This window comes from Lichenostomus cassidix, chromosome 29, assembly GCF_008360975.1.
Source record: "Lichenostomus cassidix isolate B80296 chromosome 29, HeHo_3.0, whole genome shotgun sequence".
NCBI lineage: Eukaryota > Metazoa > Chordata > Aves > Passeriformes > Meliphagidae > Lichenostomus > Lichenostomus cassidix.
In genome coordinates, this window is record NC_139509.1 from 2018584 (window position 1) to 2032573 (window position 13990).

Below are 13990 nucleotides of genomic sequence, written 5' to 3' on the forward strand. Positions count from 1 at the left end.
AGCCAGGATTCCAGCGTGGATCCAGCCCAGATCCCAACTCCAGATCCCAGCCTGGATCCCAACTCTGGATCCCAAGTCCAGATCCCAGCTCCAGCCTGGATTCCTAGCCAAGATTCCATCCCAGATCCCAAGTCCAGATCCCATCTCCAACCCAGATCCCAGCCAGATTCCAGCAGGATCCCATTCAGATACCTTTCAGGATCCCAACCCAGATCCCATCCAGGATCCCATCCAGGATTCCAGCCCAGATCCCATTCAGATCCCATTTGGGATCCCAGCTCCAGCCCTGCCACACCACTGCTCCAGCCCGACACCAAGCCCTGCCCCAGGACCCTCCCTGAGCTCTTCTCCTGGCACTTTGAGGCTTCCAAGGCTTCTCCTTGGCTCCAGATCCCACCTGGATCCTCCAGATCCCACATAGATCCACCAGATCCCTGCTGGATCCACCAGATCCCTGCTGGATCCACCAGATCCCATCTGGATTCACCAGATCCCTCCTGGTTCCTCCTGTTCCCACCTGAGTTCACCAGATCCCACCTGAATCACCCAGATTTCACCTGGATCTACCAGATCACACCTTGACCCTCCAAATTCCACATGAATTCACCAGATCACACCTGGATTCACCAGACCCCACCTGGCTCCATCAAATCCCTCCTGAATGCACCAGATCCCACTTGGACACTCTGCTGTCCTCCTGGATCCTTCAGATCACACCTGGATTCACCAAATCCCTCCTGGATCCTCCAGATGCCACCTGAATTCACCAGATCACACCTGGATACTCTGGTGTCCTCCTGGATCCTTCAGATCCCACCTGGACCCTCCATGTCACACCTGGATCCTCCAAACCCCACCTGGTTCCACCAAATCCCTGCTGGATGCTCCAGATCCCACCTGAATTCACCAGATCACACCTTGACCCTCCAAATCCCACATGAATTCACCAGATCCCACCTGGATACTCCACTGTCCTCCTGGACCCTCCACGTCACACCTGGAATCTCCAAACCCCAGCTGGATCCTCCAGATCACACCAGAATTCACCAGACCCAACCTGGATCCGCCAGATCACACCTGGATCCTTCAGATCCCACCTGAATTCACCAGACCCCACCTGGATCCTCCAGATCCCTCCTGGCTCCACCAGATCCCATCTGGATCCCCCAATCCCACCGGACCCCAGCCCATTTCCAGAGCAGCAGGCCTGGCCTGGCTCGGCTCGGCCGGCACTGACCTCCCGCGGCTGCCCGGCCTGTCCATCCCTGGGAAGGACACTCGGATCTCTCCTCCCGCCGCCCCCAGCTCGGGGGTCCCAGCGGCGCCCCCAGACCCCGGGACAGCATTTCCAGGGGGGTCTCACCGGTTTCTGCGGGATTTTTATTGTCCCACCCCGTTGTCCCGTTTCCCGTTGGGTTCCCGGGGAGGGAGCTGCAGTGTCCCCTCGATCCCGCCTGGTGGCCTTGGCTGGGGGAGCAGAAGTGCCTGGGGACGTTTGGGGACACTTGGGACATTGAGGGGACCTTGCCCTGGGGCTGGGTGGTGGGCAATGTCCCCTCAGTGACCACGGCCACCCCACAGTGATGTCCCCTTGGTGACCCCAGCTGTGGCCATCCCAAAATGATCCCAGCGATGTCCCCATGGTGATCACAGCCATGGTCACCCCAGAGTGACATCCCCATGGTCATCCTGGCCATGGCCACCCCAGGGTGATGTCCCCATGGTGATCATGGCCATGGTCACCCCACAGCGATGTCCCCACGGTGATCATGGCCATTGTCACCTCACAGTGATGTCCCCATGGTCATCATGGCCATGGCCACCCCACAGCGATGTCCCCATGGTCATCATGGCCATGGCCACCCCAGAGTGATGTCCCCATGGTCATCCTGGCCATGGCCACCCCACAGCGATGTCCCCACAGTGACCCCTGCCATGGTGACCTCATGGCCAATGTCCCCTGGTGATCCCAGCCATGGCCACCCCCAGGTGACATCCCCCAGTCATCCCAGTGGTGGCCATGATGTCCCCAAGGTGATCCCAGTGGTGACCCCGATGTCCCCCCACTGCTCCCAGCCATGGCCACCCCCAGTGCCACCCCCTGTCCCCTCCCGGTGTCCCCTCCCTCCACGGTTTGTCATTGTCCCCATCCCAGGGCTGTCCCGGTTTGCACTTTATGGTCAAATGTCCCCTCGGGTCTGTCCAGGGGGTGACAATGAGGGGACAATGAGGGGACAGCAGTGCCACTGCCCTTCCTTGCTTCCTCTCCTTGTCCCTGCAGAGGGACACTCGGTGTCCCCTGCCCTGGCTGGGGGTCACCCCGGGGTGCTGCCACTCGGGGGGACACCCCGAATTGGGGACACCCCGAAATTGGGACACCCCAGAACTGGGGACACCCCGAACTGGGGACATCCCAAAATTTCGACACCCTAAAATTGGGATCCCCCAAAACTGGGGACACCCCGAGTTGGGGACACCCCGGATTGGGGACACCCCAGAATTTGGGACACCCCGAACTGGGGACACCCCAAATTGGGGACACCCCGAGTTGGGGACACCCCGAGTTGGGGACACCCCGAAGTGTGCCCCCCAGGCCGGGGGGGTGGAGGGACCTGGTCCCGTATGAAGCCCCCAGGGAGGGGCAGAGCCCGCAGGACCCCAGCCCTGTCCCCACCCCCCCGGGGACCCCCTGGGGACCCTCCGGTGACATCGATTGGTGACATCGATTCCCCCAGGGTGGGGACCCCCGACAGGACCCCCCATGTCCCAGCCCTGGACCAAACGGGGACACTGCAGCTCCTCTCTCTCTCTCTCACTTCCTTTTTTTCTTTATTTTTTTTCTTTTTTTCTGCTTTTTTCTCGATTTTTCTTTCATTTTTTTCCGTTGTTTTCTTGCTTTGGGAAGCTCCTCCCTCGCGGTGAAATAACAATCGTGGTAACCACAACTCGGTCGCTGATTTACCGATGTATTTAATGTAAAGTAAAACCGAACAACGACAAAAACAAGGAAAAAAACCAAGAAAAAAGAAAATAATTAATCCCAACTCTGTGTGCTCAGGGCGGGGGAGGGGACTTGGGGACAGCGCGGCCAGTGCCAGCAGCGGTGCGACACCGCCGCCCTGCCCTGATAACGCTTATCAGAGCTGGCAGCTGGCGGGCGGCTCCTGGTTTTTGCCGTTTTTTCCCGTTTTTCCCCGTTTTTTCCCCATTCCCGCCGGGAAATTCGGGAGCGGCGTTGCCCCTTTAAATCCGCGTGGCCGCTTGAAGACCCCCCGCGCTCCGGGTGGCGTTGCCCCTTTAAGGCGGAGCTGGTGGGGACCACCCTGGGCGAGGCCACGCCCGCCGGGCCCCCGCTAAGGTAAACAGAGAGGGGCGTGGCTAGCAGCCTGAGGCCACGCCCATCGCCCCCCTCTTAAAGCGGCAGCGCCCGCGGGTCGTCGCGGGACCGGAACCGTTACGCAGGTGCGCGGAGGGGACAGCGGGGACAGGGACCGGGGTGGGAGCGGGGGGGACAACCGGGCTCGGGGTGGGGCTGAGGGGAGGGACAACCGGAACCCCACCGGGGCTGGGGGGAAAACAACCGGGACCGGGGTGGGGTTGGGGACAACCGGGAGCGGAGTGGGCCTGCGGGGGGGACAGCTGGGACCGGGGTGGGGCTGGGGGCAGGAAGAACCGGGACCGGGATGGGGCTGGGGGCAGGAAGAACCGGGATGGGGCTGGGGGAAAACTATCGGGATGGGGCTGGGGGGAAAAAACCGGGATGGGACTAGGGCTAACCGGGATCGGGATGCGGCTGGGGACAACCGGGACCGGGCTGGGGCTGAGGGGGCAGAACCGGGAGCGGGCGGTGCGGGGTCAGAACCGGTGGCGGGCGGCGCGGAGCGGCGCGGTTGTGTCGCAAGCAGAGCTCGCTGATGGTCGCTCCCCGCAGTGTCCCCGGGCCGTTTCCCGTTTCCCGGTGCCGCCCCAGCCGCGCTCTCCCGTCCCGCCGCCGCGATGCTGCTGCTCCGGGCCGTGGCCGGCCGCAGGTAAGCGCGGCCCCGCCGGGGCTCCCCGCTGTCGCCGGTGTCGCGGCGCCGCTGTGACCCGCGCTGTCCCCGCAGGCTCCCGCCGCTGACGCAGCTGCACCGCGGCTGCTCCCGCCTGGCCGCCGGTAGCGCGGCGCCGAGGGGACACCGAGGGGCTGCCCCGGTGCTGGCGGCGCTGCTGGGGCTCGGAGCCGTGCTGGCCTATGGAGAGCGGCGGCGCAGGGTGAGCGACACCGCGGTGACACCGGGGTGACACCGGGACGGGGGGGACAGTGACACCTCTGGGTCCTTACCGGGACGGGGACACCGCGGGGAGGGAGGGGTTGGATCTGGCGGGAGGCGGCAGCGGTGGGGGCAGAGGCCGGTGAGAGGTGACACCGGGACAGGGGTGGCACCGGGACAGCGGGAACCCAGCAGGGGGTGGCACCGGGGGGTGGATCCCGAGGGAAGGGGTGGCACCGGGGAAAGGGTGGCACCGGGGAAAGGGTGGCACCGAGACAGCGGGATCCCGGGGAGGAGGTGACACCAGGACAGGGGGGTCCCGGGGTTGGGGTGACACGGGGACAGGGGTGGCACCGGGACAGGGCGATCCCCGATTCTCCCCTGCGAGTGGACAGAGTGGTCACTCCCACCCCGGGTCACCCCCAGCCGGTTCGGGAGGGACACCGGGGGATCCCGGGGACATCCCGGGGGGTTCCCACTGACCCCTCCGGTGTCCGCAGACCGCCCAGGCCGCCCAGGCCACCCCGCCGCCGCAGTACCCTCGCTACACGCGGGAGGAGGTGGCTCGGCACCGCTCCCCGCAGGACCGCGTGTGGGTGACGCACGGCAGCGACGTGTTCGATGTCACCGACTTCGTGGAGCTGCACCCGGGCGGCCCCGACAAGCTGCTGCTGGCGGCCGGCGGAGCGCTGGAGCCCTTCTGGGCTCTGTACGCCGTGCACAGCCAGCCGCACGTCCTGGAGCTCCTGCGCGACTACAAGGTGGGCGAGCTGAGCCCCGAGGAAGCCTCGCCAGCCCCGGCGGCCACCGAGGATCCGTTCGCCGGCGATCCCCCGCGCCACCCCGCGCTGCGCGTCAACAGCTTGAAACCCTTCAACGCCGAGCCGCCGCCGGAGCTGCTGACCCAGAGCTTCCTGACGCCCAACGAACTCTTCTTCACCCGCAACCACCTCCCGGTGCCGGCCGTGGATCCAGCCTCGTACCGGCTGCGCGTGGAGGGTCCCGGCGGCCGCGCCTTGTCGCTGTCGCTGGCGGAGCTGCGCGGCCGCTTCCCGAAGCACGAGGTGACGGCGACGCTGCAGTGCGCAGGGAACCGGCGCTCCGAGATGAGCAGCGTGCGGCCGGTCAAGGGGCTGGCCTGGGACATCGGGGCCATCAGCACGGCGCGCTGGGGCGGCGCGCGGCTCCGCGACGTGCTGCTGCACGCCGGTTTTGGCGACAAAGCCCCCGGGGAGGGCGAGTGGCACGTGTGCTTCGAGGGGCTGGACACGGACGCGTCCGGCACGCCGTACGGAGCGTCCATCCCGTTCGAGAGAGCCATCAGCGCCGAGGCCGACGTGCTGCTGGCCTACGAGATGAACGGGCGGGAGCTGCCGCGGGATCACGGCTTCCCGGTGCGCGTCCTGGTGCCCGGCGTGGTCGGGGCGCGCAGCGTGAAGTGGCTGCGCAGCGTGGCCGTGTCGCCGCGGGAGAGCCCGAGCCACTGGCAGCAGAACGACTACAAAGGGTTCTGCCCGTCCGTGGACTGGGACACGGTGGATTTCCGCTCGGCGCCCGCCATCCAGGAGCTGCCCGTGCAGTCGGCCATCACCGAGCCGCGGCCCGGGGCGGCTGTGCCCGCCGGGGAGATCACCGTGAAGGGCTACGCGTGGAGCGGCGGCGGCAGGGAGGTGGTCAGGGTGAGCGAGAGGGGATGGGCGGGGGAGAAAAGAGGGTGGAATGGCCGGGAGAGGTGGATGGAATTGCTGGGATGAGCGAGTGGAGTTGCTGGGGAAAATGGGAATGGAATCGCTGGGATAAGTGGATGGAATCGCTGGGGAAAGCAGATGGAATCGCTGGGATAAGTGGCTGGAATGGCTGGGAAAAGTAGGTGGGATTGGTGGGAGAAGAGGATGGAATGGCTGGGAAAAGTGGATGGAATGGCCTGGATAAATGGGTGGAGTTGCTGGGAAAAGTGGGTGGAATGGCCTGGATAAATGGGTGGAGTTGCTGGGGAAAGTGGGTGGGATTGATGCGAAAAGTGGATGGAATTGCTGGGGAAAGCAAATGGAGTTGATGGGAAAAGTGAGCATAATCACTGGTGAAAATGGGGATGGAATTGCTGGGATAAGTGGATGGAATGGCTGGGAAAATCAGGTGGAATTAATGGGAAAAGTGAGAATAATTACCAGTGAAAATGGGGTTGATGAAAGCGGATGGAATCGCCAGAGAAAGCAAATGGAGTTGATGGGAAAAGCGAGCCTAATCACTGGTGAAAATGGGGATGGAATTTCTGGTGAAAATGGGGATGGGATTTCTTGGGAAAGTGGGTGGAATCGCTGGGATAAGTGGATGGAATGGCTGGGAAAATCAGGTGGGATTGATGGGAGAAGAGGATGGAATGGCTGGGAAAACTGGCTGGAATTGCAGGGATGAGCGAGTGGAGTTGCTGGGGAAAGCAGGTAGGATCGGTAGGATAAGAGGATGGAATAGCAAGGAAAAGTGGCTGGAATTGCTGGGCAAAGTGCTGGGTTGGAATTGCCAGGAAAAGCAGATGGAATGGCCAGGAAAAGTGGCTGGAATTGCCTGGATAAATGGGTGGAATTGCTGGGGAAAGTGGCTGGAATTGATGGGAAAAGCAGATGGGATTGCTGGTAAAAATGGGATGGAGTTGCTGGGAAAGCAGGTGGAATTGATGGGAAAAGCGAGTGGAGTTGCTGGGGAAAGTGCTGGGTTGGAATTGCCAGGAAAAGCAGATGGAATCGCTGGGATAAGTGGATGGAATGTCTGGGAAAAGCAGGTGGGATTGATGGGAGAAGAGGGTGGAATGGCCGGGAAAAGTGGCTAGAATTTCTGGGGAAAGTGGGTGGAATTGATGGGAAAAGCAGATGGGATTGCTGGTAAAAATGGGATGGGATTGCTGGGGAAAGCAGGTGGGATTGATGGGAGAAGTGGATGGAATCACCAGGGAAAGCAAATGGAGTTGATGGGAAAAGTGGGTGTAATCACTGGTAAAAATGGGGATGGAACTTCTGGTGAAAATGGGGATGGAATTTCTTGGGAAAGTGGATGGAATCGCTGGGATAAGTGGATGGAATGGGAAAAGCTGGTGGGATTGATGGGAAAAGTGAGCATAATCACTGGTCAAATGGGAATGATGAAAGTGGATGGAATCACCAGGAAAAGCAGATGGAATTGACAGGAAAAGTGGGCATAATCACTGGTGAAAATGGGGATGGAATCGCTGGTGAAAATGGGGATGGGATTTCTTGGGAAAGAGGATGGAATGGCTGGGATAAATGGCTGGGAAAAGCAGGTGGGATTAATGGGAAAAGAGGATGGAATGGTCGGGAAAACTGGCTGGAATTGCCTGGATAAGCAGGTGGAGTTGCTGGGGAAAGTGGGTGGAATTGATGGGAAAAGTAAATGGAGTTGATGGGAAAAGTGAGCATAATCACTGGTAAAAATGGGGATGGAATTTCTGGTGAAAATGGGGATGGAATTGCTGGGAAAGTGGGGATGGAATTGCTGGGAAAGTGGGGATGGAATTGCTGGGAAAGTGGGGATGGAATTGCTGGGATAAGTGGGTGGAATCGCTGGGATAAGTGGATGGAATGGCCAGGAAAAGCAGGTGGGATTAATGGGAAAAGTGAGAATAATTACCAGTGAAAATGGGGATGATGAAAGTGGGTGGAATGACCAGGAAAAGCAGATGGAATTAATGGGAAAAGGTAATTTAATCAGTGGTAAAAATGGGATGGGATTTCTGGGGAAAGGGGATGGAATTGCTGGGATAAGTGGATGGAATGGCTGAGAAAAGCTGGTGGGATTAATGGGAAAAGTGAGCATAATGACTGGTAAAAATGGGGATGATGAAAGTGGGTGGAATCACGAGGAAAAGCAGATGGAATTAATGGGAAAAGGGAATTTAATCAGTGGTGAAAATGGGATGGGATTTCTGGGGAAAATGGATGGAATTGCCAGGAAAAGCGAGTGGAATTCCTGGGGAAAGCAGGTGGAATCTCTGGGACAAGTGGATGAAATCGCCAGGAAAAATGAGTGGAATGGATGGGGAAAGTGAGCAAAATCCCTGGTGAAAATGGGATGGAATATAGCAGTGTCGTATATAATAATATAACAATAATTACCATATATATAAAATAATATAACAATAATTCCTTTGAGATATTAGCTGTAAGAATAACAATTAACATAGCAGTGTAATATATAATCAATATAATATATAATCAATATATATTATACAGATCAATACAGGGATATATTATTTAGTAGCATAATAATAGTGTAGTGATATAATATATAACAATAAAATAAGAATTTTATGACAATTAACATAGCAGTATGATATATAATGATCAATGCAGTGATATAATACATAGTAACATAATAATAATGTAGTGATATAATATATAACAATAGAATAATAATTTTGTGATATTGCATATACTAATACAGTAAAAATTAACAGATATCATGTGCAATAACATAATTATCAATATATTACTATAATATATAATAATACAGTAATAATGTGATAAAATAGACAATAATAGAATAATTAGCAATACAGTGATGTAACAGCTAACGATTTATAGCAATAGAATAACAATTATTCTGTGATATTACATATAATAATATAGTAACAATTAACAGTGATATTATATACAATAACACAATAATCAATATATTGCTGAAATATATAGTACTACACTAATTATGTAGTGATTGAAAATAATAGAATAATTAGCAATACAGTGACGTAACAGCTAACGATCTATAGCAACAGAATAACAATTATTTGGTGATATTACATATAATAATATAGTAACAATTAACAGTGATGTCATATAAATTAACATAATGATCAATATATTGCTACAATATATAGTAGCACACTAATTACATAGTGATGTAATAGATAATAATGGAATAATTAGGAATACAGTGACATAACAGCTAACGATCTATAGCAATAGAATAACAATTACTTTGATATTACATATAATAATATAGTAGCAATTAACATTATATATATAATAACATAATGATCAATACAGTGCAATAATACAGTAGTAATGTGGTGATGTAATAGATAATATAATAATTAGGAATACAGTGATGTAACAGCTAACGATCTGTAACAATGGAATAACAATTATTTTGTGATATTACATATAATAATATAGTAATAATTAACAATATCATATACAGTAATGATCAATATATTGCTACAATACATAGTAGCACACTAATTACATAGTGATGTAATAGATAATAGTGGAATAATTAGCAATACAGTGACATAACAGCTAACGATCTATAGCAATAGAATAACTTGTGATATTACATAATAATAATATAGTAACAATTAATAGTGATGTCATACAAATTAACATAATGATCAATATATTATTACAATACATAGTAGCACACTAATTATGTAGTGATGTAATAGATAATAATGGAATAATTAGCAATACAGTGACATAACAGCTAATGATCCATAGCAATAGAACAACTTGTAATATTACATATAATAATATAGTAACAACTAACAGTTATATTATAGACAATAACACAATAATCAATATATTGCTGAAATATATAGTAGCACACTAATTACATAGCGATCGATAATAATAGAATAATTAGCAATACAGTGACATAACAGCTAATGATCCAACGACCATTAACACATAACCGGTGATGACACAACCCTAATTAACGGATGGACGCTAATTAACGCCCGCTCCTCCCGCAGGTGGACGTGTCTCTGGACGGCGGCCGGACGTGGCGAGCGGCCGAGCTGGGCGGTCAGCGGCCGCAGGGCAGGCGGGGCTGGGCGTGGGCGCTGTGGGAGCTGCGGGCGCCGGTGGCCGCGGGGACACGGCTGGACATCGTCTGCAAGGCCGTGGACAGGAGTTACAACGTGCAGCCGGACAGCGTGGGACCCATCTGGAACCTGCGCGGGGTGCTGAGCAACGCCTGGCACCGCGTCACTGTCACTGTCACCCGCTGAGCAACGCCTGGCACCGCGTCAGTGTCACTGTCACCCGCTGAGCCTGGCTGGGGACCGGGTCAGTGTCACTGTCACCCGCTGAGCCTGGCTGGTCAGTGTCACCCGCTGAGCAACACCTGGCAGTGTCACTGTCACCTGCTGACCCCAGGTCAGTGTCACTGTCACCCGCTGAGCCCAGCCGGGGACTGGGTCACCGTCACTGTCACCTGCTGAGCAACGCCTGGCATGGGGCAGTGTCACTGTCACCCGCTGACCATGGGTCAGTGTCACTGTCACCCGCTGACCATGGGTCAGTGTCACTGTCACCCGCTGAGCCCAGCTGGACACTGTGGGCTCTGTGGGATCTGTGGGACCTGCGCAGGGTGTGACAGCGATGGTCACTGTCACCTGCTGAGTGCCAGGACACTGCGGGGTGGGGCCTGTGGGTTATATGGGACCTGAAGGGTCCTGCAGACCCCAAAGAGTCCCACAGACCCCAAAGGGTTCCACAGACCCCAAAGGGTCCCACAGACCCCAAAGGGTTCCATGGAGCTCAATGGGTTCTGTGGATCCTGAAGGGTTCTGAGGATCCCAAAGGATTTTCTGGACCCCAAAGGGCTCTGTGGACCCCAAAGGGTTCTAGATACCCCAACAGGCTCTGTGGACCCCAAAAGGTTCCCTGGATCCCAAAAGCTTCTATGGCCCCTAAAGGGTCCTACAGAGCCTCAGGTCCTGTTGATCCCGAGAGATTCCACAGACCCTAATGGGTTCTACAGCCCCACAGGGTCCTGCAGACCCCAAAGGGTTCTGTGTCCCCTACAGGGCTCTATGGACACCCAGCTTCTGCAGACCCCCCGGGTTCTATTGACCCCAAAAGACTCCACAGATCCCAAAAGGATTTTATGGCCCCCAAAGCATTTTATGGACCCTAAAGGGTTCCAGAGACCCCAAAAGGACTTTATGGACCCCAAAGGATTTTATGGACTCCAAAGGGCTCTAGAGACCCCAGAGAGTTCTATGGCTCTAAAGGATTCCAGAGACCCCAAAAGGATTTTACAGCCCCTCAAAAGGATTTTATGGACCCTAAAGGGTTCCAGAGACCCCCAAAAGGATTTTATGGACCCTAAAGGGTTCCAGAGACCCCAAAAGGATTTTATGGACCCCAAAGGATTTTCTGGACCCCAAAGGGTCCTACAGCCCCGATGGATCCTACAGAGGGTTCTGCAGCCCCACAGCGTGAAGATCACCAGGATTTTATGGCCCTGAGGGTTTATGGCCCTGAGGGTTTTATGGCCCCAGGGTTTTATGGCCCCAGGGTTTTATGGCCCCCTGTTTGTATGGCCCTGAGGGTTTTATGACCCCAGGGTTTTATGGCCCTGAGGGTTTTATGGCCCCAGGGTTTTATGGCCCCAGGGTTTTATGGCCCCCTGTTTGTATGGCCGGCGGGTTTATGGCCGCAGGTTTTACACCCCGTGTGTGAAAGTGCCTCCATAAAGATTTGGGAACTTTGATGGGTTCAGTGCCTTCCTGGGGCAGCGAGGGCAGGGTGGGGTGGGGAGTGGGGTGGTGCTGGGACCCCATGGACACCCTGGGACCCCATGGACACCCTGGGACTGGGGGGACACCCTGGGACTGGGGGGACACCCTGGTCCTATAGGGCCTGTGACCCCATGGGACCCCCTGAGCTGGTGGGACTCCCTGATCCTATGGGACTCTGTGGGATTGCTTGATCCTATTGGGCCTTGTGACCCCATGGGACCCCCTGACCCTAAATAACCCCCTGCCCTAATGGGACCCTCTGATCCTATAGGGATCCTATAGGCCCTGTGACCCCGTGTAACTCCCTGACCCTAAATAACCCCCTGCCCTAAAGGGACCCTACGATGTTATAGGGCCCTGTGACCTGGTGGGACCCCCTGATCCTATAGGGACCCTATAGGCCCCTGTGACCCCATGGGATCCCCTGAGCCTATAGGACCCTGTGACCCTAAATAACCCCCTGCCCTAAAGGCACCCTATGATGTTACAGGCCCCTGTGACCCCATGGGATCCCCATAGCCTATAGAGCCCTGTGACCCTAAATAACCCCCTGACCTAAAGGGAGCCCCCAATCCTATAGGGCCCTGTGACCTTGTAGGACCCTGTGAACCCCATGGGACCCCCTGACCTGGTGGGATCCCCTGATCCTATAGAGATCCTATAGGGCCCTGTGACCCCATGGGATCCCCTGACCCTATAGAGCCCTGTGACCCTAAATAACCCCCTGACCTAATGGGATCCTGTGACCTTATAGGACCCTGTGACCCCACGGGACCCCCTGACCCTATAGAGCCCTGTGACCCTAAATAACCCCCTGACCCTAAATAACCCCCTGACCTAAAGGGAGCCCCCAATCCTATAGGGCCCTGTGACCTTGTAGGACCCTGTGAACCCCATGGGACCCCCTGACCTGATGGGACCCCCTGATCCTATAGGGATCCTATAGGGCCCTGTGACCCCATGGGACCCCCTGACCCTATAGAGCCCTGTGACCCTAAATAACCCCCTGACCCTATGGGATCCTGTGACCTTATAGGACCCTGTGACCCCACGGGACCCCCTGACCCTATAGGACCCTGTGACCCTAAATAGCCCTCTGACCCTATGGGACCCCCCAGTGCTATAGGACCCCTTGACCCTAGAGAGCTCCCTGACTCTATGGGATCTCCCTGACCCTACAGAGCTCTCTGACCCTATAGGGACTCTTGACCCCTATTGGCTATTGATCCTTGGTTATTGATCACCAGTATCAACCCTCAGTTATCAATCACCAGATACCGATGCTCAGTTATCAATCAATCACCAGCTGTCAATCCTCAGTTATTGATCACTGGCTGACAATCCTCCGTTATCAATCCTCCCTTATCAACTCTCGCTTATCAATCCCCGGTCATCGATCCCAGGTTATTGATCCCAGGTTATCGATCCTCTCTTATCAATTCCCGGTTATCGATCCCAGGTTATTGATCCCCTCTTATCAATCCCCAGTTATTTATCCCACGTTATCGATCCCTGGTTATCAATCCCCAGTTATCGATCCCAGGTTATCAATCCCCTCTTATCAATCCCTGGTTATCAATCCCCTGTTATTGATTGTTGTTATGGATCCTGCTTTATCAATCCCCGGCTATTGATCCCCCATTATCAATCCCCAGTTATCAATCCCCGGCTGTCGATCCCTGGTTATCAATCCCCTGTTATCAACTCTTGTTTATCAATCCTCCCTTATCAATCCCTGGTTATCAATTCCCGATTATCAGTCCCTGGTTATCAATCCTCCATTATCAACTCTCGTTTATCAATCATCCGGTTATCCACCCTGTGTTATCAATCCCTGGCTATCGATCCCCAATTACCAATCCTCCGTTATCAATCCCGATTATCAATTCCCCATTACCAATCCTCGGTTATCAGTCTCTCACTATCGATCCCGATTATCAATCCCTGGCTATCGATCTCAGTTATCAATCCCCGGTTATCGATCCCCATTATCAATCCCCTATTATCAATTCCCGATTATCAATTCCCGGCTATCAATTCCCAATTATCAATCCCTGGCTATCAATCCGCCATTATCAATCCCCCGTTATCGATCCGGTGATCAATCCCGATTACCAATCCCCCATTATCGATCCCGCTGATCAATCCCAGTTATCGATCCCCCATTATCAATCCCCCGTTATCAATCCCGATTACCAATCCC

The 13990-nt window shown here is 54.6% G+C and overlaps 1 protein-coding gene and 1 long non-coding RNA gene across 7 annotated transcripts; one reads left to right on the plus strand and one right to left on the minus strand.

Moving 5' to 3' along the window:
- Nucleotides 1-241: 241 nt before the first annotated feature.
- On the minus strand, nt 242-2561 carry LOC146425850 (uncharacterized). 2 transcript variants are annotated; one of them, XR_014846359.1, is made up of 3 exons: nt 2518-2561; nt 1058-2386; nt 242-997 (listed from the first exon to the last, which is right to left on the minus strand). It is a non-coding gene; the product is annotated as an uncharacterized LOC146425850 (long non-coding RNA). The 2 variants fall into 2 exon arrangements; XR_014846360.1 differs by lacking the exon at nt 2518-2561 and having other exon boundaries at nt 242-637; nt 678-997; nt 1058-1148.
- An 862-nt stretch (nt 2562-3423) lies between these two features.
- On the plus strand, nt 3424-11757 carry SUOX (sulfite oxidase). Of its 5 annotated transcripts, XM_085041213.1 has the most exons (8): nt 3424-3462; nt 3932-4028; nt 4104-4251; nt 4751-5929; nt 10012-10360; nt 10418-10528; nt 10589-11579; nt 11613-11757. In XM_085041213.1, the coding sequence occupies exons 2-5, from the start codon at nt 3997-3999 to the stop codon at nt 10267-10269; spliced, it is 1617 nt and encodes a 538-aa protein (XP_084897339.1). In that variant the 5' UTR covers nt 3424-3462; nt 3932-3996; the 3' UTR covers nt 10270-10360; nt 10418-10528; nt 10589-11579; nt 11613-11757. The 5 variants fall into 5 exon arrangements, with proteins under 5 accessions (XP_084897339.1, XP_084897335.1, XP_084897336.1 ...); XM_085041209.1 differs by having other exon boundaries at nt 10418-11579; XM_085041210.1 differs by having other exon boundaries at nt 10418-11579; nt 11630-11757.
- The last annotated feature ends 2233 nt before the right edge of the window (nt 11758-13990 follow it).

Bases quoted from the DNA above. Each gene is read 5' to 3' on its own strand.
- SUOX (XM_085041209.1), top strand. From the start codon at position 3,997: ATGCTGCTGCTCCGGGCCGTGGCCGGCCGCAG. The intron at 4,252-4,750 runs GTGAGCGACACC...CGGTGTCCGCAG, and splicing joins ATGGAGAGCGGCGGCGCAGG to ACCGCCCAGGCCGCCCAGGC. The intron at 5,930-10,011 runs GTGAGCGAGAGG...CTCCTCCCGCAG, and splicing joins GCGGCAGGGAGGTGGTCAGG to GTGGACGTGTCTCTGGACGG.